General features: G+C 37.7%; 2 protein-coding genes across 2 annotated transcripts in view; both read left to right on the plus strand.

Moving 5' to 3' along the window:
• Positions 1–3,183: 3,183 nt before the first annotated feature.
• Positions 3,184–24,466, plus strand: part of LOC118282146 (tetratricopeptide repeat protein 7B) — a 32,056-nt gene continuing 10,773 nt past the window's right edge. Inside the window, exons 1-12 of the mRNA XM_035603075.2 lie at positions 3,184–3,548; positions 4,170–4,449; positions 9,868–9,982; positions 10,779–10,930; positions 12,078–12,183; positions 12,579–12,698; positions 14,078–14,408; positions 14,680–14,801; positions 15,412–15,528; positions 15,839–15,988; positions 23,412–23,615; positions 23,959–24,100. Coding sequence (XP_035458968.1) covers positions 3,422–3,548; positions 4,170–4,449; positions 9,868–9,982; positions 10,779–10,930; positions 12,078–12,183; positions 12,579–12,698; positions 14,078–14,408; positions 14,680–14,801; positions 15,412–15,528; positions 15,839–15,988; positions 23,412–23,615; positions 23,959–24,100 — 1,966 coding nt within the window. The 5' untranslated portion in view covers positions 3,184–3,421. The remainder of the gene's footprint in view (positions 3,549–4,169; positions 4,450–9,867; positions 9,983–10,778; positions 10,931–12,077; positions 12,184–12,578; positions 12,699–14,077; positions 14,409–14,679; positions 14,802–15,411; positions 15,529–15,838; positions 15,989–23,411; positions 23,616–23,958; positions 24,101–24,466) is intronic.
• Positions 16,375–23,320, plus strand: LOC126912860 (uncharacterized). The gene is made up of 2 exons (XM_050707169.1): positions 16,375–21,569; positions 21,745–23,320. The coding sequence occupies exons 1-2, from the start codon at positions 17,781–17,783 to the stop codon at positions 22,792–22,794; spliced, it is 4,839 nt and encodes a 1,612-aa protein (XP_050563126.1). The 5' UTR covers positions 16,375–17,780; the 3' UTR covers positions 22,795–23,320.

The raw sequence follows: 24,466 nt of genomic DNA on the forward strand, positions 1-24,466 counted from the left end.
GATCAGCTATATCTTTTACTGTGGACTTTCTTTTTTATAAACACAATCGTACCATAAATTACAGACATGATTCATTCCTGCAGTACAAAAGGAATAGTCAATTTGTTTAGTAGGCATATTAGTCGATGTGGTAATATTCCGCAGTCGCGCCCTAGCGCCGTGGCTCGGAAGCAGTTATGTTATAAATGTCAATCAAACAGCCGTAACGTTTTTATATTGTAGCAACTGAGCGTGGGCCGGGCTCCATACTGCTGCTATAGTTGCTATTGTTGCCATTAGCCCCGCCATATTGCTACAATAGCCGCTTCGTTTGTTACAAAGGAAACGGAAACTAAGCGTGTGTTTAACATTTGGACTTATTATAGTTTTCCTAGATTTTTTCTGATAGGACAGCTAGCTAATTTGTTTGTCTAGATTAGTTATAATTTATTAAGAAATTCGTTAATATTCGTATATAGTATCTATAAAAAGATACTAACTACTCGGCTTTGCTCGCGGGAACCTATCTACATTCAATCATATTTATCTATCACTCCAAATCCAATCTATGTACAGCTGTCTTGTCAATTATAAGATATCACCATGAAGCAAATACAACACTGTTATCTATATACATACCTATTATAAGTAGGCAGATATAATATCAGCATGAATCATTAAATTAATCTGTAAAAATGGCAAAGACATACCAAATGCGACAGCTAACCAAGAGAATTCGAGTGTAATTCCTGAGTAGAGCTATACACTGTAGAACATACTATAGTATTGTTTCACGTCCAATAGGGTATTATCCTACTAGTCAAATTCAATACTTTTATCGAAATGTCAAAAACGTTACTTTTCTATGAATTTTGTATGACATTGCAAATTATGACGTCATAATTTTTTTGCGTCAAATAGCATACTTATTACGCAAAAAATAGCAAGAAAAATTAATTAAATAAGTATATCGTCAAATGAATGAATGAAAATACGATTATTTTGGAATATTTTATTATATTGAAATATCAAAATAATTTATTTTTGACCTAGGAAACTACCCAATTTAAGTATCTTTTACTGGTCTATTGGAATAAATTATTTACACTTTGGCTTTGACTTTATGAACTGCGTCTCGTTTTAATAGGATACCTATCACCTATCATATGTACAACTTAAATACGGCTGGTTACGGTTACCTTTCAAAATTTTACGCAAAGTCACACCTTTTTTTATCCCCGAAGGAGTAGGCAGACACGTAATGCCGTTATACAACGTACACCCACTTTCCATCATTTTTGTTATAAAGTTCCATGTAATAGGGGGTGAGCCTATTGTCATAACTAGGCACAATTCCAAACTCCATGCTACCACTGAGAAATTTTTGAAAAACCGAAAACAGCGCAGTAGTACCTTGCCCGACCCGCAATCGAATCCGAGACACCGTATCCAGCAGCATACAAAATAAAATTTCTATAATACCTAGATATAAATAGATACATAAGTTCACAAAGTTGTACGTACATGTAGGTAGGTAGTGGTAATGTATCTTCGTGTCAGCAGATAGTTTGGTAGGTCGGCACCTATCTACTTTCGGTTCACCTTCGCACGCCACCCCGACTGACGCGGGTAACCAATCGATCAAAGCCTCTTCAGACTTGATTAAGACATCTTTTTATTGATTTAGGCAGCCGTACACACTCGCCTGACATTTGGTGGGCCTGCCAAGGCCGCGTGTCTAATTACTTGGATGTAAAGCGTGTGACTGCGGATAATTGTTATAATTGTCTTTATAAGTGCGTAGAAATATGATTGTAATGTCTATGTCGGGGTTGAGACGTCAAAAATTACAGTATTATCAACTATTCAACAATTAATAGCTGTAGATACCTACCTACTATATTTTAATTAGGTAAGTAAGTAGGTACTTACCTAATTATGTCACATGCATTGCAGTCAACACTCCTTAATTCTAACTTTCGATAATTTGTAGTTATAACGAGATACCTAGAAAATCTCTTTATATTTTGAAATAAATTAATACATTTTTATAAACTTGGCAATTCGCAAGAAAAAATCAATTCTACGTAACCAAATGACTCGATAACTCGAACTTATCCGCATCAAACTATCCATAATTCGAAGTTGCAGAAATAAATAGACAGATAGATCTTAGAACTTGTAGAGGTCAGTAGTTAGTGTCAGTACCAGAGGACTAATGTAAGTAGGTACATTTTATATTTCGAACATTCCGTAATTCGAATTATTCCTACTTCGAATTAACGGCAGTTGACTGTACCTAACTCACTAAAGTTAATCTATCTATTTGTTGTTGATAAAAATAATATCTCAGCCCGTCAGGTATCTATCTAAGTAAGTACCTATCTATGACTAATTAAGTGTTTCATAATAAAATAAATGTGCCTATTTAAATAAGGTTAAATAAAATATTAATTGAAGATCTAACGCCAGCTTAATTAAATAATAATTATGGAGTTAATTAGGCCAAAATTAAGAAAATGTTTATTTAAGAGGCTCTCAATAATGAACCCAATTTTCACAACGCCCTTCTAAGAAGGTCCCTATTTCTTCCCAGAAAAATGAATGAAGTAGGTACCTAATGTACTTAAGTAGGCAGATACATCTTGACGTACTTTAGTAGAAATACATACCAATCCATATTATTATGATTGTGTTTTTGGGACAGACAATCAGATAGACAATGTGTACCTAATCCTGTTATGTTATTATTAGGCCTCAATTAAACCTTAAATACAATTTATACCGTATTTATATTGTCAGTTGCCTACAATTACAATATTCAGTTTGTTCAATAATTTTTAACAATTCGTCCTTCGAATCGAAAAGGTTACAAGCAATCTTACTAGTAACGCCATCTGGTGACGTCTGTTTGAAATGCAAACTAGCAGTTTCGTTTACGAATCTAGTTACAGAATACATGACAATATTTTGTGTAATTGTGAAACTTGATTATTTCTAAATCTACGTAGATTGTGAAATTGTAATATTTAATCATTTAAAAATATTAATATCTTAATAATACAAATGGATGAGTGTGAGAAAATTTCATTGAAATTGTAAATGATTCAGAAATATTGTGAATAATTCTTATGGTTATACGAAAAAGTGTAAATAATGAATATTTATTTATATTATATTATAATTTAACCATTTTATAAAACATTTTTATTAAAAAATATGCAATCAAACCAAGTTTAAGGAATGACGCGATGTTGCAGAATAGCACTCCTCGTGGCAGAATGAACTCCGCGAACTATGTTGTCATCTGTCAAATTTGGCCTTCAATTCGCTGGTGATCCTGGGGAATTAATGCAATTTCCAAAAGGTTTTGCAATGTATGAGTGAAGTGTTCAATGAATTCAATGCTGTGACAAACGAATAAAGTTATTCCCGTGTTAAAATGACATCGAGGAGTAAGAATGCTGTGCGGGTCTACGAAACAGAGATCGAGAAGAGCCGTGCGGAGTCTAATTGGAAGAAGGCAGTGGACTTGGCTCAGCAATTGAAGGCCAGATCTCCTCAGCATGGTCAGTGACTCGCGCCACGTATTACCTGCAGCTCATATTACTAGGAGCTAGCCCTGGCTAGGTCGTTCGAGTGCAGTTGTTATCATGGGAGCTTAAAAACATTAACTGTATTATTACTTATCAGTAAATGTTTGAATCATAATGCTTGTTTGCTGTTTCCCTTCGGTATACAGTGATAAACATCAGTAGTAGAGCTGTGTAGTCACAACTGGTTTATTATGATAATTATTTATTCATGTTTCCTTGAATGTCAGTCACACAAACCCATTAACTTTTTATAGGGTTTTAAAATAGTATCTAGCAACGATACAATCACTGTTTGTAATTACTTTTAGAATTATGTAATTACAAACAATCACTGCCAGTACCTATTAATGAAAAAAAATAATTGTTAATAGCAAAACCAAGTATTAAAATAATTTATAAGTAGGTTTTAATAACTGTTACAGCACCTACTTGTATTATGGTCCACATTTCCTCCTATTATTTTCATTGCTGAATATACTACAATTATTTATTTAATCTCTTAAAATGTATTTTCTGTAAACTGTGTCAAACTACGGAATAACTTTGTTTTGCATTATAAAATAATTATTTCTATGCTATAATTTTTGTCAACAGAAAGCCTCGCCCACTTCCTCATAGGGGAGGGCAAATTAGAAGCACACCTCGAGGAATGGCCACCCAGCAAGGAAAACATAGAAAGAGCTCAGAGAGAGCTGTCAGAGGCTCGAGGCTACCTCACCTTAGCTACTGATGAAGCAGGCAAGAGCGCTGGAGTGGCATTGGATGCACACCTACTGCTCGGCAAGCTCAACTATGCTTGCGGAGCATATGATGATGCTTTGAAAAATTACAAACTAGCCGAGCTGAACACACTGACGGAAAAAGAGTTACCTGTGTGAGTATTTTTTTAATATAAGAAATTATCAATGTTGAATCTGTAAATTCAACCTTTGCTCCGATAAGGTATTTTTCTCATGTAGGAATATTACATTCACTGTTATTAAAATGTGGATACATGGCTTCCAAAAGTATCTTCGAAATAACTAAGCTTAACTTCTAGGTACAGTTATATTTTACAACTCTTTTAGCTATACCTAAATATATCTATAGTCAAGGCCATTGATAAATGCATATTTTTATTCCATTCTATGATATTGATACAGGTCAAACTATCAATGTCAGTTACACAGTACTTTGATCTACGGACAAACAATAGCTCATTATTTACAACCTTCTTACGAACGAAGGACATGCGGCTGACACAGCAACCTTATCTCACATCCTCTGTTACTGCCTACTATTCAATAGCGTGTAATCATGCACTGTAATTACTGCTAGTGCATGACAATCAAGTTTTTCTGCTTATTTCATGGCATAAATAAATTGAAAATAATGTCTCACTCACTGAGCACTTAATTGAGAAAAGCTCTACTAGTTTCAAGTTACAACGGGACTCTTATTCATGAGCAGAGTGCGTGGCGTGGCTACGTCATTCAGCCTACCCCTTTCCTTTTATTCCAGTTGTGACTAAGCCATTATTTTTAATTAATTTTGTAGGTTTACTATAATAAATTACTACAATAAAACTGTCTAAAATTATAAATGCATTGAATCTAGTTGCTGAATCTGATTGCACCTCCCACCGCCTAATATTTATGGCTGAATAGATTTGTTGACTCACACACTGATAATATAATGATGTAATGACGCTAACTACATTTGCACTCGAGAGCAATGCTCTTATACAGTGTGTTAATAGCGTAAATTATGACCGTCATTATTGTCTCACCATATATATATAAGTAACTATAGCTTCTGTCAGCGGCTTCGCCCGCGGTCCTGTGGGATAGAAAGTGTCCTATGTGTTATTCCAGACCATAACCTACCCCTGTTCCAAATTTCATTCCATTCCCTTTAGCCATTTTGATTGTGCTTGAGTAACAAACATTTACATAAACTCACAAATATTCGCATTTATAATATTAATAAGATAATGGTTTATTATTTACATATAACTAATAAATTATACTTCGCACCTGTCTTACTGATGGCGTACTTAAGTTTAAGTACTTGGTAGTTACATTATGTACTGTAAAGTATGGTGTTGTACACTATACACTTCTATCTTAGCTTATTATATGTACTACCTATAAACCTATATAGCCTATTGTAAGTCATCCTTACGAATCACATGGGTGCAATCCTGGGATCGAGTAAGAAGAGTAAAGATCAGATTGAAAGCTACATGTGGATTTCTTGTTATACGCATGTTTAACATTCTCTTGCGCAGAATTTTATGTTTAATGAGTCTGGCCGCTGTTATCGAATCGATCAGTAGGGTCATTATATTTTAGCTGTTATTGCAATGCAAACAATTTCTGTATCAGATAAACTTTTGCCAGAAACATAATTTTACTAGATTTTTTATGTTTTGGAAGAACTTGTTTATAGTTAACTAATTCAAGTTGTCTATTAGTAAAGTATAAATCACATCATTGTGTTGGCATTAGTAATGTTGTATGATCTCATGTGTTGATGTGGCCGTGAACACAGATTTTTACTTAACGCTGTCCTTGTCTAACAGTTAGTGAGCCTTGTAACTAGCTAGTTATGTGAATTTTATCTGGCATGGCGCTGGTAAAAACAATGAGCGCATTTTCGAAAGTATTTTGTGGGGCATGGTAGTGCACCGCCAAGACGAACCTAGCGAAGCGAGAGCACAATTTGTCTTCTCTCGAATCGCCTCGTTCTTTTTTTAAACCAAACACCTTGTAATCTTATGCATTTCGACTTGAGTGTTCATTTTGAGGAGTATGGACGTGTGGAGTTGCAAAACTGGGCACCACAATGAAGGCATCTTTTGGATTTAGGAATTTTTTGGTATTGCAAACCGTATGACCTCGTCTTGGCAATATTTTACACGAACATGTTTTTGGTGGGATGTGTTTACCAATTCTCATGTGCATCCCTACACGTGTTGTAAGAGTGACGTCATCGCGTGATCGTGCGAATCAAACGTTCGCGCATGACAGACGATAAACAAACTGCGATTACGTGTGAACATTACTTTGATGGAGCGTCTATATTGTGTACAGTGGTCTATTATACAGGGTGTATTTTTAAAAACTAGACGCATTCAAGGAGGTGACTCGGCTATCGATTCTGAGTCCAAATGCAATAAAAAAAATGGGAATTTTATTTTTTTATTTTTTTGTAAAATTCGCAAATCCGTGAGAACTACGCCTATCACATTTCGAACGTTAGGTAACTAGCTTAAAACGCGGCATTACACGCACACAAACTCAAACACGTATTTGACATTATTACCAATTCCCTAAAATTCCAATAAGAAACGCGAACGCACCACAAGCTCCGCCCCCTAGCACCCTCACCCTGTGGCGCGCACGCACACGCATTCAGTTTATGTTTTGGCACTGCCGGTGGCAGTCGCTTGCGAAATTTCTTATGCATGACCTTGAACTCCCGTCTTATTAATTATCAAAGTTTAGTGTTTATGATGATAACAGACACTTAGTCTAGGTAGTTTACTTTCCCGCCACCGGTAGAAAAATTCTCCGTCGAGTTATTCAAATGTTCGTCTTAACCAGAAAATACCTACACAGGCATGACAATTACGTATGCTGACTATTACCCAGTGACTGTAAGAAGTTTAGTGCTTGAAACACATTCAAAATAAGTGTCTTAGTGTTAAAATAGTCAATCAGTGACGTAGTGCATACCTATGTTACTGTGCATAGGTAGATTACGAAGACGAACAAAATCTCCGGACTCCGAGTGACACAGGTAGATATTTATGTAATTTATTTACTTGTACATTCCGTCCCTAAGGATACCCACTGGCCCATTACTAAGTTTGAAATTGTTTATTAGTTACACCAATAGGAAACGCACTTAGTATGTACTTATTACGAATCAGCTGATCAGCTGGTAACTATCGTAGGTATGTATGCGGAATATCAATGCATAAATAGGAAAGACAAATCCGCCCCTAAGGCTACCCACTGACCGACAATTTTATAATCCACCGATTTAAAACACGAATAAACATTTGGACACTTACCTACTCGTACAATGCGTATTTTGATATTTACTTTCAAATTACATTAGTAGTTTTGGCTCTCTAAATATCAATTTTTACATAACTACTGAATTCACATAACTACGTCTCACCCAGACCCGATACAACAAATTGTGGATTAGGTACTTATACAGAGTTGTTCCATGCTGGAATCGAACCCGCGACTCGTTATGGTATCGGTTGTTGCCCGCCACTGCGATATTCTGATTAAATAGCTAGACCGCTAGCAGAAACTAGTTTATTTTAGATCGGATTAAGAACGCATCAATAGGATCGATGAATTTAAAGAAATTGTTCCAACACACAAAAATGAAACAAACAGCTGAGCGATATTCAGCAGGATTGCAATAAGACGTAATAAGTAAATCATTACTTAACTAGTACCTACGATGAATCAGCTGATAACTACCGCAGGAACATACATGAAATGATAATAAGTAGGTAAGTAGTATACTAATTGTTAGAAATTAGTTAGGCAATAACAAACTAACAATAAAGTAGGTGATAGGTACGTAGTACGTACGTAGGTTATGCGGATGAAACCATGTTTAGATTTAAAACTTTGAACTGAATGTATCTAGGTAGACAGAATACGTTAGTAAACTACTTATCTAACATCACGCCCGCAAACAGCTGAGCGCTTGGACTACCTACTTACCTATGTGTGTTTATTATCCCGATCTTACGATTCTAAGTTTGAAATTGGTTGTTTTACGTATTCAGCAGGATGCCAATAAAATTTAATTAATACATCATAATTCATTAGCTATTATGAATCAACTGATAAATACTGTACCTATGGCGCAGAATAATAAGTAAACTTATAGTCAGTTACTAATTAATGGTTAATAGTAACGACTTAATTCAAATAGGAAACAAAATTTTACATCATTCGATTTAAAACACGAATAAAACTTTGGGTTGAACTTACCTACGTACAATGTGTTTGTTGATATTAGTTAGTAGGTAGTGGTACCTAAGATTATGCTCGCAAACAGCTGAGCGTTTGGATTAGATCCCTACCTACCTTTTCGTAGCGATGTGTTTTCATAATTCAGACCTTAAATAACTAAGTTTTAAATTATTAGTATCCAACAGGATTGCAATAAAACGTAATAAGTAAATCATTAGGGACGTAGTGTTATGAATCAGCTGATACCTACGTTTTCTTTGAAGATACGAGTACTACTTTTTTATTGATTGTTTCTGCACTCTAAGATTATTGAAAATGTGTTAACAATCAAATCATTAATAAATGTTGGTGATTATTTTTCTTTTCGCTTTCTAACTGCCTACTCGCGCGGCGTCTCGCGTAGCCCCGCCCACTGACCTTCGACGCTGTCTTGTTACGCTGTGTGCGTGACATGTTGGGCGATTCTGAAATATTCAGAATCGCCGGTGACGAATATTCTGAAAGACGGCCAATCTTAAATAATTTATTATAGCTGTGTTTTTAACTATTGGCCAGAAACCTTATTTTAAATTGAACATTTTTTACTTCCGTAACATGCTCCCGAGTTCTGTCATGGTTTCAAATCTGCACCCTGTATAATCAACCATAATCTCATCTAATACATATTTCGGTAGATGATGCTAGAATGCAGATAACGGGATTATTTTAACGTTTTTCCCGGAGAGTTAATATGGTCTAGATATCTTTCTATAGCTAAATACATTTTGATGCGCTTCTCATCGTTAGTACGATTACGAAAGATACGAAAATGTGTAAACATATCTAACCAATGAGTTGCAATGTCCTTTCCGTCCCTCATAGTATGTAAACAAACACGTGTGCTATGAATCAGCGCGTGCGCAGCGTGTGTCACGCTTTCCTCACTAAATCTGGAGTTATCCTCATCGTTTTGGGTGATAATGAGTTTATTTGTCGACTGTTTGTGAACACAATATTTACATATTTTGTTATGTGCTTGATTTTAAGGAGCTACCTTTACTAGATACATTAAGATTGGTTAGAAAAGTTACTTATGCACGTAAAGACTAATAAAAACTGTAATTATTTATTTCTATAATAACTATCGTGAGACAAACAAAATTAACTAAAAATCTCGGTTTACTCACGTGTTATTAATGGAAAAAGGCTCGATTAGTTGGAAATATTATGGCAAACCCCTCTTTTGCAGGAAAAAGTAGAATCTCACAGGTTAATTTAATGTTTTTGTTAATTTTGCTTATAAAAATGATGTTGTTTGTCAGACGGAGTCTCCGCATCGTGGCGGAGTCGTACGCCATCAAGGGGCTATGTCTGGAACAGAACACCGTGCCCGGCTCCACCAGCCGGTACAAGCAGGCCGAGAGGGAGTCGGAAATGGTAAGTCTTGTAAACAATGCGATGCAAGCAAGATGTAAGTGATTTAAAAATATATATATTACCATTGGTGTAGATGCCATCCAATTAGTTTAGGGTGTGGACGTCTTGTTTTAATTTTGTCTTTAGTTTTAGACAATCGCACCCCTGCAGAATGGGATAATCCTGTGGTGGGTGGGATTGTCAAAAGAGATGTTTTTAGGGTTCCGTAGCCAAATGGCAAAAAATGGAACCCTTATTATTTGATATCTACAGCGGTACTAGTGATTTTTTTAAAAACCTTATATATAATACTTTGTCTATGTCGAGTACCGAATCCGACTTATGATTCGAGTAACAAAACTGTAGCTACTCGTAAATTAGTGTAATAGCCATTAAGTAAATGGGTTTATTGAACGCAGTGTCGTTTGTGCCGTCCCGAAGGAGATGTCCAATTCTCAGAAGGAATTATTATTATTAGCCGTAGTGGCCACGGGTCAAGCGGTCAAGCTTGTTACCGACTGGATTCAAGTTCAATGTATGCTGTTATAATAAAAACAGATATATCAATCTTCGTTTTAAGCCCTAGTTCAGGCTTACTCACGTAACTGTTTGACGAGGAACTCGACTACTTTCAAGTCATGCTAGAGGCCCATATTCATGAGCACCATTCCGCGACACACGACAGCCATGAATATTGTAAAGGACAGTCATTAGGTCCTCCAATACTCTTAAGAATGTTGTTCGTGTTACTTCATAGTAAAATTTACCATTTGTCACTGACCACCAGGTGATCACTACTCTTTGCTTGTATCTACAGATCCGCAGTTTCGAGCTCTCCTCAGACCTGACCCTGCTATACCTGCAACGGACCGGTGCCCAGGCCCGCGCCGGGCCCACACTGGAGACTGCGCTACAGAGGGTGCCCATACTACACATCCGCGCCGGCAGGCTGCAGAATGCTATCGACAGGTAATATCATAACAAACACAGTAAAATATGGAACTTAAGTTGGATTATTTTGTTAAAAGTCTGGAGAATGAACCTCCAGTAATCTCCCCCCCCCCCATGGCGTAACACAACGCTAACGTTGTTTTAAGCAAGTGACTGTGGCCATGATGTAAATCCGGTTCGCCGCCTTCTCTTAATTTTCCATCTTTTCTTTTATCTCTACTTTTCTTTATCTTGTCCTGGGTATTGGTTCAGTTAGATTTTCTTTAACTTATGTTCTTTCTTCTGCCCTCAATATGAGTGTTACATTCAAACATATTTTTATTTGTCAACACACAAATACTACCGTAACCGCAACATTAATTGATGACCCGTAAGACAGGCAGGATTATTTAAATTTCAAAAAGCAGTCTTTATTACGTAGGCAATAAGATCGAGAATCGTGTTGGAGCCTAATGTAGGTTATTGCTAGTGGTCGCTAACCGGCTTACGCACTCAGATTTGTGGTAAATCCTGTTAGCGTTGTTACTTCTGTTGCTATGCAGAGTGCCGCGATATGTCGGCCAAACGTCGGGTAACATTATCTGTGTAGTGGGTACGCATCATTTAGCTACTTGAAATGGGAAATATCTAGTTAAAACAGGGCAAAAACAGGAGATGTCATAACTGGATTTTCCTTTAACATAATGCGTGTCACTTTACGAGGAGCGCTGGACATTATAATCCACGCATCTCTACTTTCCATTTAATTCTACCTGTAGTATTACAAAGACATGGCCTAATTGTCTATATTTTAATTTGCTTCTTTCTGAAAGTTTATAACCTATCTACTTATATTATAATTGCTTCATGGTAAATTTATAGGGAGCTGTTAGGCCCGTAGTAATGGTGCTATTGGTAATGTTAAGTTGTAACTGCTTCTATCAATGTAGCTGACTTTATCTGTAACCAATGTGGAAGGTCACCTAGAAAAAAACAGAATGAGCAATGTCCTCCAGACTTTGATTACAGTCAGTTTCACAACAATTAATCACTAAAAACAAATAAGTTGAGAAAATATTAAAAAGCAACATTTTGTAATCCGCGGTATTTAATTGAATCGATGTCAATTACGTTTTGTTATTAAAATATAGCTGGTAATTGTATTTTGTATCGATATGTGTTGCAGGTATCGAGAGATGCTGAACGCGGTGGAGTCGATATCGACGCAGGCGCTGCGGCTGACGCTGACCAGACAACTCGCTGAGGTGCTCATGAGGGGCGTTACTGGACAGGTACGAAACATTAACAATAATAACCAGATTTCGTGTTACTATGGAACATTTCCGAAAAATGAAAATAGCAAAAGTACTTGGGCTCGACTAACAAAGCAATTGAATATCGAAGAATTTATCGGTTAGAGGTAGTGAGCTGATCTATAAAATCCCAAACCCTTTCCACGTTCAGCTCCTAGCCATTCATTATGCTTAGGAGTCAAAGCCAGCAATTTACTTGCAAGTCATCTGATGTTGCTTGTGTCCTGAGCACCGACTGTTTTTACTATGAAGTAATTTATCTTCTCGTTGTCGCTCTGTGCACAATTTAAAAAAAAAATTGTATCTGTTATTTTAGAAAGAACCCATAAACTCAATTACAATAATATAACATATTGCTGTTTACCACCGTGCAGGTGTACAAGGCCCCCGAGAAGCTGGCGGCCGTGCCCCCGCAGGGCACGCTGACGAGGCGGCGGGAGGACTACGTCTCCGACGGACCCTGGAAACCAAAGAAATATGCCGCCCTCAATCAGGTTACATATTATGTTTCTTCTGCTTTTTCATTTTTCATAATGCTTGTGAAGCTATAGTCTGTTTGTCAAAGTTTTAACTACAAGAGTTCTGTGTCAGTTATCCACTCTAACGTCCATGGATAGCACGGTATCCAAAAAAAAGGAGCGTCATACGTCCATGGATACTATAGTATCCAAAGCGACGAGTTCTGTTTAACTCCCTCTAGTTTAAAATACGGTCTAGTTTGGTGAGTTTTGACTGATTATCTATACAGCTGAATAAATTGTTCGACGAAAAAATAAGACATGGCGTTGTAATATGCTTTGACAAACAAAATATAAATTTTTAAAGTTAGTTGACTTGACTTGTGAAGTGTTTTTGTGAGTTCCAACAATTATGTCGTAAATACTACAGTTTTGTTTAATTTATCTTGCAAGTGTTATACATCAAAATAAACTAGAAGATTTGTGCTTTACGATGATGTATAAATATCACAGTTTTAGCTGATAAATCTAGTCTAATTTTAACTTCAAACGATTGTTTCGAAAAAAATGGCCGGTCGTATGGTATTGGCCACTTTTAGTATTGTTTATACATATTTTACATACTTTGCATTACAATAGTATATAAAATATCGAAATACATTTCGTAATAAGCAAAATAATACATTTTTCAAAGAGAAATATACTAAATTCATTGAAGATTCCATAATAATGTCAATGTGTTCTTCAGGTTTTTTGATGTGTAAAATTACGAGTAGTGTTTTCTTTCGATTTAATTACAATACTTAGAGTTAACCGAATATAATCATATATACATCAAAAGAAAGGGTAAAGTTTGTTGTAAAAATATTTTATTGATAAAATATGCAATAGTTGTGCCGTATATTCTAAAAAGGTAGAAATAATTCTGTTTTTTTTTCTGTGTTTCATGTTTAACCCGTTTTATTGTATTTTAAAGATTAACTAAAGATTTAAAAAAATCGTTAAGATTGATCAGTATTCTTCTATCTTTTTTTTGGTATTCTTTTCTTTATTCTAGGCATTACGGTTCAGTAGCTATATAGGTTTTTTGTTACGACGAACTTGCGAGTCGCGCGCGGTTCGGATGCCGTGCGCGACTCGACGTTAGAGAGATAAACGGTCGCGCGGGCCGGACGTTAGAGTGGTTATCGTTGTATCATTCTTCGATCAAACACTTCGTTATATTTAATCAGTATCTGATCTTGCTACGGTACTTTAAATGCATGTATCTGATATATATCATTTTCGCCCATCTTTATTGCTGGCTTTATGTATGTGTAAGATATTTTGTTGAATGTTATACCTACTGTTTTTGGTCTAAACCCAGAATTATTCATATGAGAATTTACATTAAATGCTGGTTTATACTGTCCCAGTTCGTCCCCCGCTGCGAGTACGAGGAGGTGGTGCTGCTGCTGCTGGTGGGCGAGGCCATGGCGGTGCGGGACGCCGTGCTGTCCCAGTCGCACGAGTTCGAGGCGGCGCGGGCGCACGCGCTGCGGAACGCCGTCGCCGTCATGGACCTGCTGGCGCTGGCCGCCACGCGCTGGGGACAGCTCTGTCTACTGCTGGAGTCCTTGGAGCGGGCCATGAAGTTCTCCTTCGGCTGCGCACATGTATGGCGGCAGAGGGCGCTGGCCACCGCCGCCGCCGGGCCCGGACATGCCCGGCCCGCGCCTGTCATACAGCCCGACCATATACCGCACGGTAACTATACTGGCTCTTGCTTATATTTGGTAGTACTTTGTAGAATATTGCAGTGTATAATTTGCCTACAAAATGTATAAATCAGACAGTCCCTCAAAGGAGGTTGCGTTAAATATGATAGTCGCGCAAATCTTGCATAACTAAGTATGCATCGCTGATTGTGATATTATTAGGATAATGATAAGAGATTTTAAACCTTATAGCGGTTGTATTAGAGTCTAAAATGTATTGAACTAGCAGTGTGTGAGATGTATGTATGTTTGTGTTGCAGGCAGTCCGATGTGGAGCAGCGGAGTGCGTGCGGCGGGCGTGTCGCGTCGCGCGGCCCCGCTGCTGCCGGGCGACGCGCCGCTGCGACTCGTCGCCGCCAACACATGCTACCGGATGGGATGGGTGCGGACTCACTACATACATTACTCTTAACGGACATCGCTCCAACCCAGCGATAAGCTTGTCATTTAAATTTGAACTTAAAATTGTATGCCCTATTATCATAGGGCATCATAGGGTATCACACTATGAAATATATTTATTTCATACTGTCAGTACAAAAAACTGACGGTGCGTGGTCAGCGCGCAATCCTCTTGAATTTTTATTGAAACGCCCGCACGCTTACTGCTCGCCGTGCCTGACGGGCTGTTACAGTGTGATACGACCTTTACACCTACTATCAGATTACATCAACAGCCTATAAGTGCCCACTACTAAACCTCTTCTCACACGGAGATGGATTGAACATCACCTACCATACCATTTACTAAATTACACCTGCCAGACTTCCATCGCATGCGATTTCTCTCATAAACGTATACATTGCCACATCCAACCATCGATTGATACACGAACACGTACGTATATAGTACGCATACGTGCTCGTGTCGTACGCACACTTTACAAATACGTTTAAGAGCAAAAAGGAAAGAAACCAAACATCGTCTCTCATTCTACCCCTAACTATATTACTTAGCTTTTTTAATATAACAAACCCAATATTTTTTATAGATAGAGGAAGGCATAGAGATGGCGGAAGAAGCGCTGTCGATAGAAGAGGAGCGGCAGGGGCCCATGTTGGCGCGCTGCTGTCTGTACGCCGGCATCGGACACCAGATGAAGGCACAGGTCTGTCAGTACCACGCACCACTCACATCTATACTCACATATACATTTAAAACATACATATGTTAACTTAGGTTAGTAATAATACAATTGAATTTAATGTTTTTTATTCTCGACTAATTTCGAATTATTCAAGATTGAGAGTTCCAATTTGGCTAGAGACTAGTCGGGCATTCTCGAAAATGGTATAGATAGGTATATCGTAAAATTATTCATGACATTTAAGTTAAGACCTGTAATACCTACCTTAACATGCAAACAAATATTTTGAGTTTTGAGTTTAAAAAAATTACGTGAAATGAATACGTTACAGAAAACGAACGCGCGTATAGACAAGGAGGCGGCGAACGAGGCGTCGCTGAAGTTGTTGGTCCGCGCGGCCCAGCTGGACAACAACGACCACCTCGCCTTCTACTACCTCGCGCTGCAGTACATGCATCTCGGCATGCTCAACGAGGCCATGGTACGTAGCTGTCGCTTCATCATCACCATCATTAGTTAGGAGTCGTTCACTGTTGAACAAAAGGGGTGTTTAAAAACTCTCCATAGCCTTGTCGGAAGAGAACAAAGGGGGTGTCTAACTTTTGCGACTAGAAAGTACAACGGTCTTCCGTCTCTCACGAACGAACCACATGCTCTCGTGGAGCTGTGGACTGCCTAGCGGGTTACAGGGGCTTCGGCTTGAAAAACAGGATTAGGCACGGGGTGGTTTTTGGTCAGTTAGAGTCTGACACTCCCTCTTGCCTAAGTTATCGGATGATTTTCTCCCTTTAAAAAGACGATTTCTGTGCGTCGTGTTGGATGTGCACGTGGATCCAATTAGTGTTGGGTCTGTTAGATCGAGTCACATTATCTATACTAATATTATAAAGCTGAAGAGTTTGTTTGATTGTTTGATTGTTTGTTTGTTTGTTTGAACGCGCTAATCTCCGGAACTACTGGTCCGATTTGAATAATTCTTTTTGTGTCGAATAGTGCGTTTATCGAGGAAGGCTATAGGCTATATAACATCACGCTGCAACTATAAGGGGCGAATTAATAACGAAAAATGTGGACAAAACGGGGAAAATTATTCATTCTTCAGGGCTTCTATTGCGTGCGCTGCGAAAACGGTTCAAGATACGAAAAATATATGTATGAAAGAATTATTCCTCTTAAAATGATCTAAAAAAAAGTCCGCGACAGTATATGTCTATCTTTTAAGGTTACCTTATTAGAACCGTTTTTAGGGTAATCAAATATGGTCGAATTTAATGCATTATTTGTAAGAGTTGTAACAACGTAATAATATTAATCTTTATCCAAATAAATATGTTATTGATTAAGAGTATTTAATTGTGAACAATATTGTCTTTGACGTCATTTAATTTCAATGAACACCTTAAAAGATATTACAATTTTAAAATAACACCGACATAAAATCACCCGCGCCGCACGATGTTCAAAACATGTCGCTGCAAGGAGCAGAGGCGTGGCGTGCGAGCGACGCGGAGAGGGGGGTGTAGCTCAGCGAGGTACCATGCCGCGCGGCTCATACGCGCGGTCGGCTCCTTTCTGAACAGTTGTATGCAGCGTTATTTGTTTCTGCGATATAATATCGTCGTGTATTGATACTTTTTAAATACTATTTCATTTTGTTTTAAAGATAATATTTTGGTTCTAATAATTTCACAATTATTAACACTTTTTTAGTTTTAATGTAGATAATAATTAATTATAAGTAGGTGTCATAGCTTTCTTTATAGTATTGTTTGTTTTAAGGATAGTATTTTGTTTCTAATAATTTTGCAATTGGTTCTAATAATTTCACAATTATTAACACATTTTTTTAGTTTTGATGTAGATAATAATTAATTATAAGTAGGTGTCATAGCTTTCTTTATAGTATTGATTGTTTTAATGATAGAATTTTGTTTCTAATAATTTAGCAATAATTAACATTTTTTTTGTTGTATATAATACCCGTAAATTGGTGTTATCTACATAAATATTCTTATTAGGTAAGGTTTTAGTTTAAGCATACAGTTATAGTTATAAGTACGGTTATTCTTTTGACATAGGTTTTAGTTTAAGCATACAGTTATAGTTATACGGTTATTCTTTTGACATATTATATTTTATTAGATTTTCATAAGTACAAAATACAGGTAAAAATAATTAGGGTAATTATTTACTTTACTTTTGTTTTTTTTTTCTTGATTACGAGTTACGGTTTGGTTAAGTTTTCATTCCTACGTTCTTTTTTCGTCACTATAATGCCTAGAAAAAGATCTCAGCTTTCTCGGCAGACTGCTAATGCAAAGCGGCTGCGAGTTTCGCGCAGCAATGAAACAGAGGACGAAAATATACTTAGGTTGGCTACTCAACGGGCAATCAGTGAACAAAACCGTGCTAATGAATCGATCATAGAACGTTCGCAGCGTCTAGCCTCACAAAATGTCCGAACTTCGACGAACCGACAACGGGAATCAAGCGCTGAACGTTCTCAACGTTTGATCTCGCAGAATTCCCGAACTTCGACAAACCGACAACGGGAATCAAGCGCTGAACGTTCTCAACGTTTGGTCTCACAGAATTTCCGAACTTCGACAAACCGACAACGGGAATCAAGCGCTGAACGTTCTCAACGTTTATCCTTACAAAATTCCCGAAATTTGATGAACCGAGAACGGGAATCAAGCGCTGAACGTTCGCAACGTTTGGTCTTACAGAATTCCCGAACTTCGGCAAACCGACAACGGGAATCAAGCGCTGAACGTTCTCAACGTTTATCCTTACAAAATTCCCGAAATTTGATGAACCGAGAACGGGAATCGAGCACTGAACGTTCTCAACGTTTAGTCTCACAAAATTCCCGAACTTTAGCAAACCGCGAACGGGAATCGAGCACTGAACGATCTCATCGATTAGCAGAGCAAAGTGCACGATCAGCAAGAAATAGAACTCGCAGGCAATATAATTTATTAAATGCTGCGTTTGCTTATGATTGTACCATTGACTATACCGAGCTACATGATATTGATATTGGCAGAATGGATAAGATATGCAACTTATGCCAAGCAAAAAAATGGGCGACTGAAGCTCCTGGACTATGCTGTAGTGGTGGCAAAGTAAATATACCTATAATTCCGGAACCAACTACAGTTTTAAAAGAACTGATATCAGGCTCACATCCATCATCAAAGCATTTTTTAAATCACGCAAGGCAATATAATACATTATTTCAGATGACTTCGTTTGGTGCCAGAGAGATTCGTGAGGGAAACTTTATGCCCACTTTTAAAGTCCAAGGGCAAGTTTATCACTTGATCGGTAACTTACTTCCAGCTGAAGGGGCACAACCCGAATTTTTACAAATATATTTTGTTTCTCATGCCGATCAGGTATCCTTACGCTCAAATTTAAATCCAAGCTTGCAAGTCGATCTTATTGACGTTCTCCAAAGATATCTTCACGATCATAATACGTATATTAAAAGTTTTAAATACAATCTGGAAAATAGACCACCGAATGACTTCAAACTTATTATTCATGCTGATGTAAAACCTGCTAACGAGCATCGAGGTCGGTATAATGCGCCGATAGTAGATGAAGTAGCTGTTCTTTTAATAGATGAAGACAAAGGTCACCGAGATATTGTGTTGACTACGAGAGATGGTGGACTTCAACGAGTTTCTGAAACTCATAGGTCTTATGACCCACTTCAGTATCCCTTACTGTTTCCCTTTGGGAATGACGGATACTGTATAAATATTCCGCAGCAGAATACTGCTGCTAGATCTAAAACTGTATCGTGTATGCAATTCTATGCATTTAGACTAATGGTGAGAATAAATGTTTTTAACAGCATACATTATTTCAAAGGATTATTCAACCAATATTGTGTTGATATGGCGGCTAAAATGATTTCTGAGAGGCTAGACTTCATCAAAAGAAATCAAAAGAAATTGAGAGCAGAAGAGTACATTCATTTAAGAGATGCCGTGGTTAATGATGCGAATATTAACGCTTCTAATGTTGGCCAGCATGTTATATTGCCGTCGTCATTTACAGGATCCCCCAGATACATGAACGAAAAAAGTCAAGATGCCATGACATATGTCAGGAAATTTGGAAGACCAGATCTCTTCATTACATTTACATGTAACTCCGAATGGCCGGAAATAAAAATTGAGTTATTACCCGATCAACATTCTTATGACAGACATGATTTAGTTACTAGAGTATTCCATTTAAAACTAAAAAAAATGATAGTCCTACTAACGAAAAAAAATATTTTTGGACCATCCATAGCTTTTGTTTATAGCGTAGAATGGCAAAAAAGAGGTCTACCACACGCCCACATTTTATTGTGGTTAGCTAACAAAATACAACCAGATTCCATAGATGCAATAATATCGGCTGAAATACCTGACATACAACAAGATCCAATTCTGCATAATATTGTCATAAAAAATATGATACATGGTCCTTGCGGATTTTATAACCCTGCGTCGCCATGTATGAAAGAAAACATTTGTTCCAAAAAGTACCCTAGGAATTTTATTTCTGCAACACAAACCGGGGATGACGGTTATCCAACCTATAGGCGCAGGTCTCCAGATAATGGTGGAAACACAGCATTGATTCGTGTCAAAGGTACAGAAGTGAACGTGGATAACAGGTGGGTTGTACCCTATAATCCAGTGCTATCACGAATCTTTAATGCACACATTAACGTAGAGTTTTGTCAATCGGTCAAAGCTATTAAGTACATCTGTAAGTATATTCATAAAGGTTCTGATCAAGCCACATTTTCGTTACAAAGTAATAACGATGAAGTAGAAAAATATCTAAATGGTCGCTATCTAAGTTCCTCTGAAGCGCTTTGGAGAATTTTCCAATTTCCTATTCATGAACGTTTTCCGGCAGTAGTTCATTTAGCAGTACATTTAGAAAATGGACAAAGAGTGTACTTTTATAATAATGCAAATCTTCAAGATCGCATTAACAATCCTTCATCAACGACACTTACAGCATTCTTTGATCTTTGCAAAAGAGACGATTTTGCAAAAACCCTTTTATATCACGAAGTACCCCAGTATTACGTATGGGAAAGAAATTCGTTTTCTAGAAGAAAACGTGGGCAAGATGTTGAAGGATATCCTGGTGTAAAAAAAGACACAACTTTAGGCCGTGTCTACAACATTCATCCAACTCAAACTGAATGTTTTTATTTAAGAATGTTACTGCAACATGTTCGCGGGCCAATGTCATTTGAACATCTGAGGACCGTGAATGGTGTTATTTGCCAAACTTATCAAGGCGCTTGCAAGGAATTAGGTTTACTGGAGGGAGATGAACATTGGCAAAATACAATGGCAGATGCTGTCATATCCGAGCCAGCCACAAAATTAAGAGAATTATTTACCATCATCCTTATATTTTGCCAACCATCTGACCCCTTAGGCTTATGGAATACATTTCGTAATGCTTTATGTGACGATGTATTGAATAGAATGCGTAATGAGAATCAAGATATGACATTAGCATATAATGATGATATATACAATGATGGACTAATCTTAATTGAAGATAAAATTCATGAGATTTGCGATAAATCACTAACCGATTTTGGGCTTCCTGTATCGAAAAGGATTAATTCACTTAATCATCTGGATCCGTTAGAAATAGCATTGCGAAAACCGTATGATTTAAATGAATTAAATGATTATATTACACAAAATGAACCAAAATTAGTTAATGACCAGGTAAGCGCCTATAATTGTGTTATACAGAGTGTTAGTTTTAGTGAAGGAAAATTATTTTTTTTGGATGCTCCCGGTGGAACTGGCAAGACCTTTATTACCAATCTTATATTAGCAAAAGTTAGGTCTCAGGGTAAGCTAGCTTTGGCAGTTGCATCGTCAGGTATCGCTGCAACTTTATTAGCAGGTGGTCGTACAGCTCATTCTACTTTTAAACTGCCTCTTACTGTTTCTTTACAGAAAGATAGCGTGTGCTCTATTCGTAAAAATGGCCCTCTGGGAAAAGTTTTACAAGAGGTCAATTTAATAATCTGGGACGAATGTACCATGATCCATAGAGCACATGTAGTCAGGTATCGCTCTTTATTAGCAGGTGGTCGTACAGCTCATTCTACTTTTAAACTGCCTCTTACTGTTTCTTTACAGAAAGACTATTCGTAAAAATGGCCCTCTGGGAAAAGTTTTACAAGAGGTCAATTTAATAATCTGGGACGAATGTACCATGATCCATAGAGCACATGTAGAGGCTCTAGATAGAACTCTTAGAGACATAAGAAGTTGTAACAAAATCATGGGTGGGATTACAGTTATGTTTGCTGGGGACTTTCGGCAAACTTTACCTGTAATAGTAAGGGGAACTAGAGCAGACATTGTAAAGGCTTGCCTTAAAAGTTCCCCATTATGGAAATTTGTGAACATCTTAAAATTAACCACAAATATGAGAGCACATTTGGGAGGAGGTAGTACAACATTTTGTTCAAAGTTACTTTTAATAGGAGACGGGAAAGTGCCTCATTTTGAAAATAAAATTGAAATTGATCTAGATTTAGGAGAAAGAGTGAGTAATATTGAGGACTTAATATTGAAAGTTTACCCTGAAATTAGCGAAATAGAAAATAAAGATCATCAATGGATGTGTCAAAGGGCAATATTGGCGGCGAGAAACAGTAGCGTGGATGAAATTAATGACCTAATTTTAAGTAAACTTCCAGGAGACATATCTACCTATACATCTATAGATAATGTAATGGATCAGGAAGATGCGGTCCATTACCCACAGGAGTTCCTTAATTCTTTGAACCCAAGCGGCCTTCCCCCACATTCCCTCAAGTTAAAAATAGGTGCCCCAATCATTTTACTTCGAAATCTTAAACCACCAAATTTATGTAACGGGACCCGACTTCAAATCAAATTTCTTCGCAATAACGTGATCGTTGCAATAGTTTTGACGGGTCCAGCAGTTGGTCAAACAGTGCTTATACCTCGCATCCCAATGATACCAAATGATTTACCTTTTAGTTTTAAAAGAATTCAATTTCCCGTTAAACTGTCTTTCGCCGTTACAATTAATAAATCACAGGGACAAACATTTAAACACGTAGGAATTGATTTACGTCAAGATTGCTTTACACACGGCCAACTATATGTCGCGTTGTCACGATCTGGTTGCGGAGAAAACCAATATGTTCTTTTGCCACAAGAAAATAAAACGAAAAATATTATTTACGCAGAAGTACTTTAAACAAATCTTTTTAAAACTTAAAAACTAAATGTCTGAAATAATAACTGCTAATAAAGTTGCAGCGATACCTGACGATGCAACTGCCAAAGCTAGCTTACCCTGAGACCTAACTTTTGCTAATATCTGCATAACACAATTATAGGCGCTTATCTGGTCATTAAATAATTTTGGTTCATTTTGTGTAATATAATTATTTAATTCATTTAAATCATACGGTTTTCGCAATGCTATTTCTAACGGATCCAGATGATTAAGTGAATTAATCCTTTTCGATACAGGAAGCCCAAAATCGGTTAGTGATTTATCGCAAATCTCATGAATTTTATCTTCAATTAAGATTAGTCCATCATTATATATATCATCATTATATGCTAATGTCATATCCTGATTCTCTAAAAACTAAATGTCTGAAATAATAACATAAAATGACTATAATTTTAAAAGCTGGGGAGGTTGTTTCCAAAAATAAATATTATGCCCAAAACAACTACTCCACGCGGACGAAGTCGCGGGCACAGCTAGTGTAATATAAATCCTATTGAGACTAGCGCAGCGGTACCGTGGCGGCGCTTGTGTGACCAGCCCTACAAGTGTAGTACATTGTACGTTGTCCCCAGGACGCGACCCGGTCGTGCCTGTGGTCGCGCGCGGAGTGCGGCGGCGGGCTGCGTCTGGCGGCGGCGCTGTGGTCGTGCGCGTGCGCCGGCTCCCGCGGCCAGCGCGCGCTGCACGCCGCGCGGCTCGCGCGCGACCACTACCCCGCCGCCACCTGGCCGCTCGCCGCGCTGGCGCAGCTGCAGCTCATCTGGGAGACGCCAGAGGTACGGCATTTATAATATTTCTAACTAATATCAACTGAACTACTATGTATTCCATTTTCTTTACTGAACCCCATAATTGCTTCATTGGAATAGTCCATACAAAAAACAAGTTTTTTGATCGCACCAGGGGGATCTCCTGATGATAAACAATCGTCACCGGTGGTGGATATCCGCAACATCAGAGTTACATGTGCGTATCTGGCCTTTTAGGATAAGAAAAGAATAGTGCCTTTAATCCGTCCTTCTCCAAAGTGTTATTTCACTTGTTAAATTGTGAAGTCACGATATCTCGCACTACTCTCACACATGAATGAAATAATAAAAACTGACCCCGTTATTACAGGAAGCACTAGCGACGGGCAAGGAGCTGCTAACACTAGTGAACAGCGCCGAGTCGGAGCTGGAGCCCGAGCACAACGGGTACGTGGAGCTGGACGCCATGTCCGACTCGCAGCACGACGACACGCAGAGCAATCGGGATGCTGGTACGTATTCTAAATGTTCATAGAGGATGTTGTGTACTAGCTTTTTCAGGCTTCTTCACGTTTCCGTAGTGATTTTAGGGAATCTGTTAATCTAGCTCTACATTTCTCAAAGGACCTACAAACAAGCCTTTTAAATTAAAGTTAACAATTTCTTACGAATTAATAATTTGCGTATGTTGTCACTAGTAATTTTACGGTGTCGATGACTTTACTTATCGTTGCGCAAGTACTCAAATTTTAGCGCAAGTTTTGCGCATCAATTATAGACTAGCTGTTAATAATCATCAAAGTTTTACGACATCGATAATAGCAGCGTTTTACCTGAAATAAAACGCATATTAAATACTTACCTCACTGGAAGCTTTA

The sequence above is a fragment of the Spodoptera frugiperda genome, chromosome 31, assembly GCF_023101765.2.
Source record: "Spodoptera frugiperda isolate SF20-4 chromosome 31, AGI-APGP_CSIRO_Sfru_2.0, whole genome shotgun sequence".
In the NCBI taxonomy this organism is placed as follows: Eukaryota; Metazoa; Arthropoda; class Insecta; order Lepidoptera; family Noctuidae; genus Spodoptera; species Spodoptera frugiperda.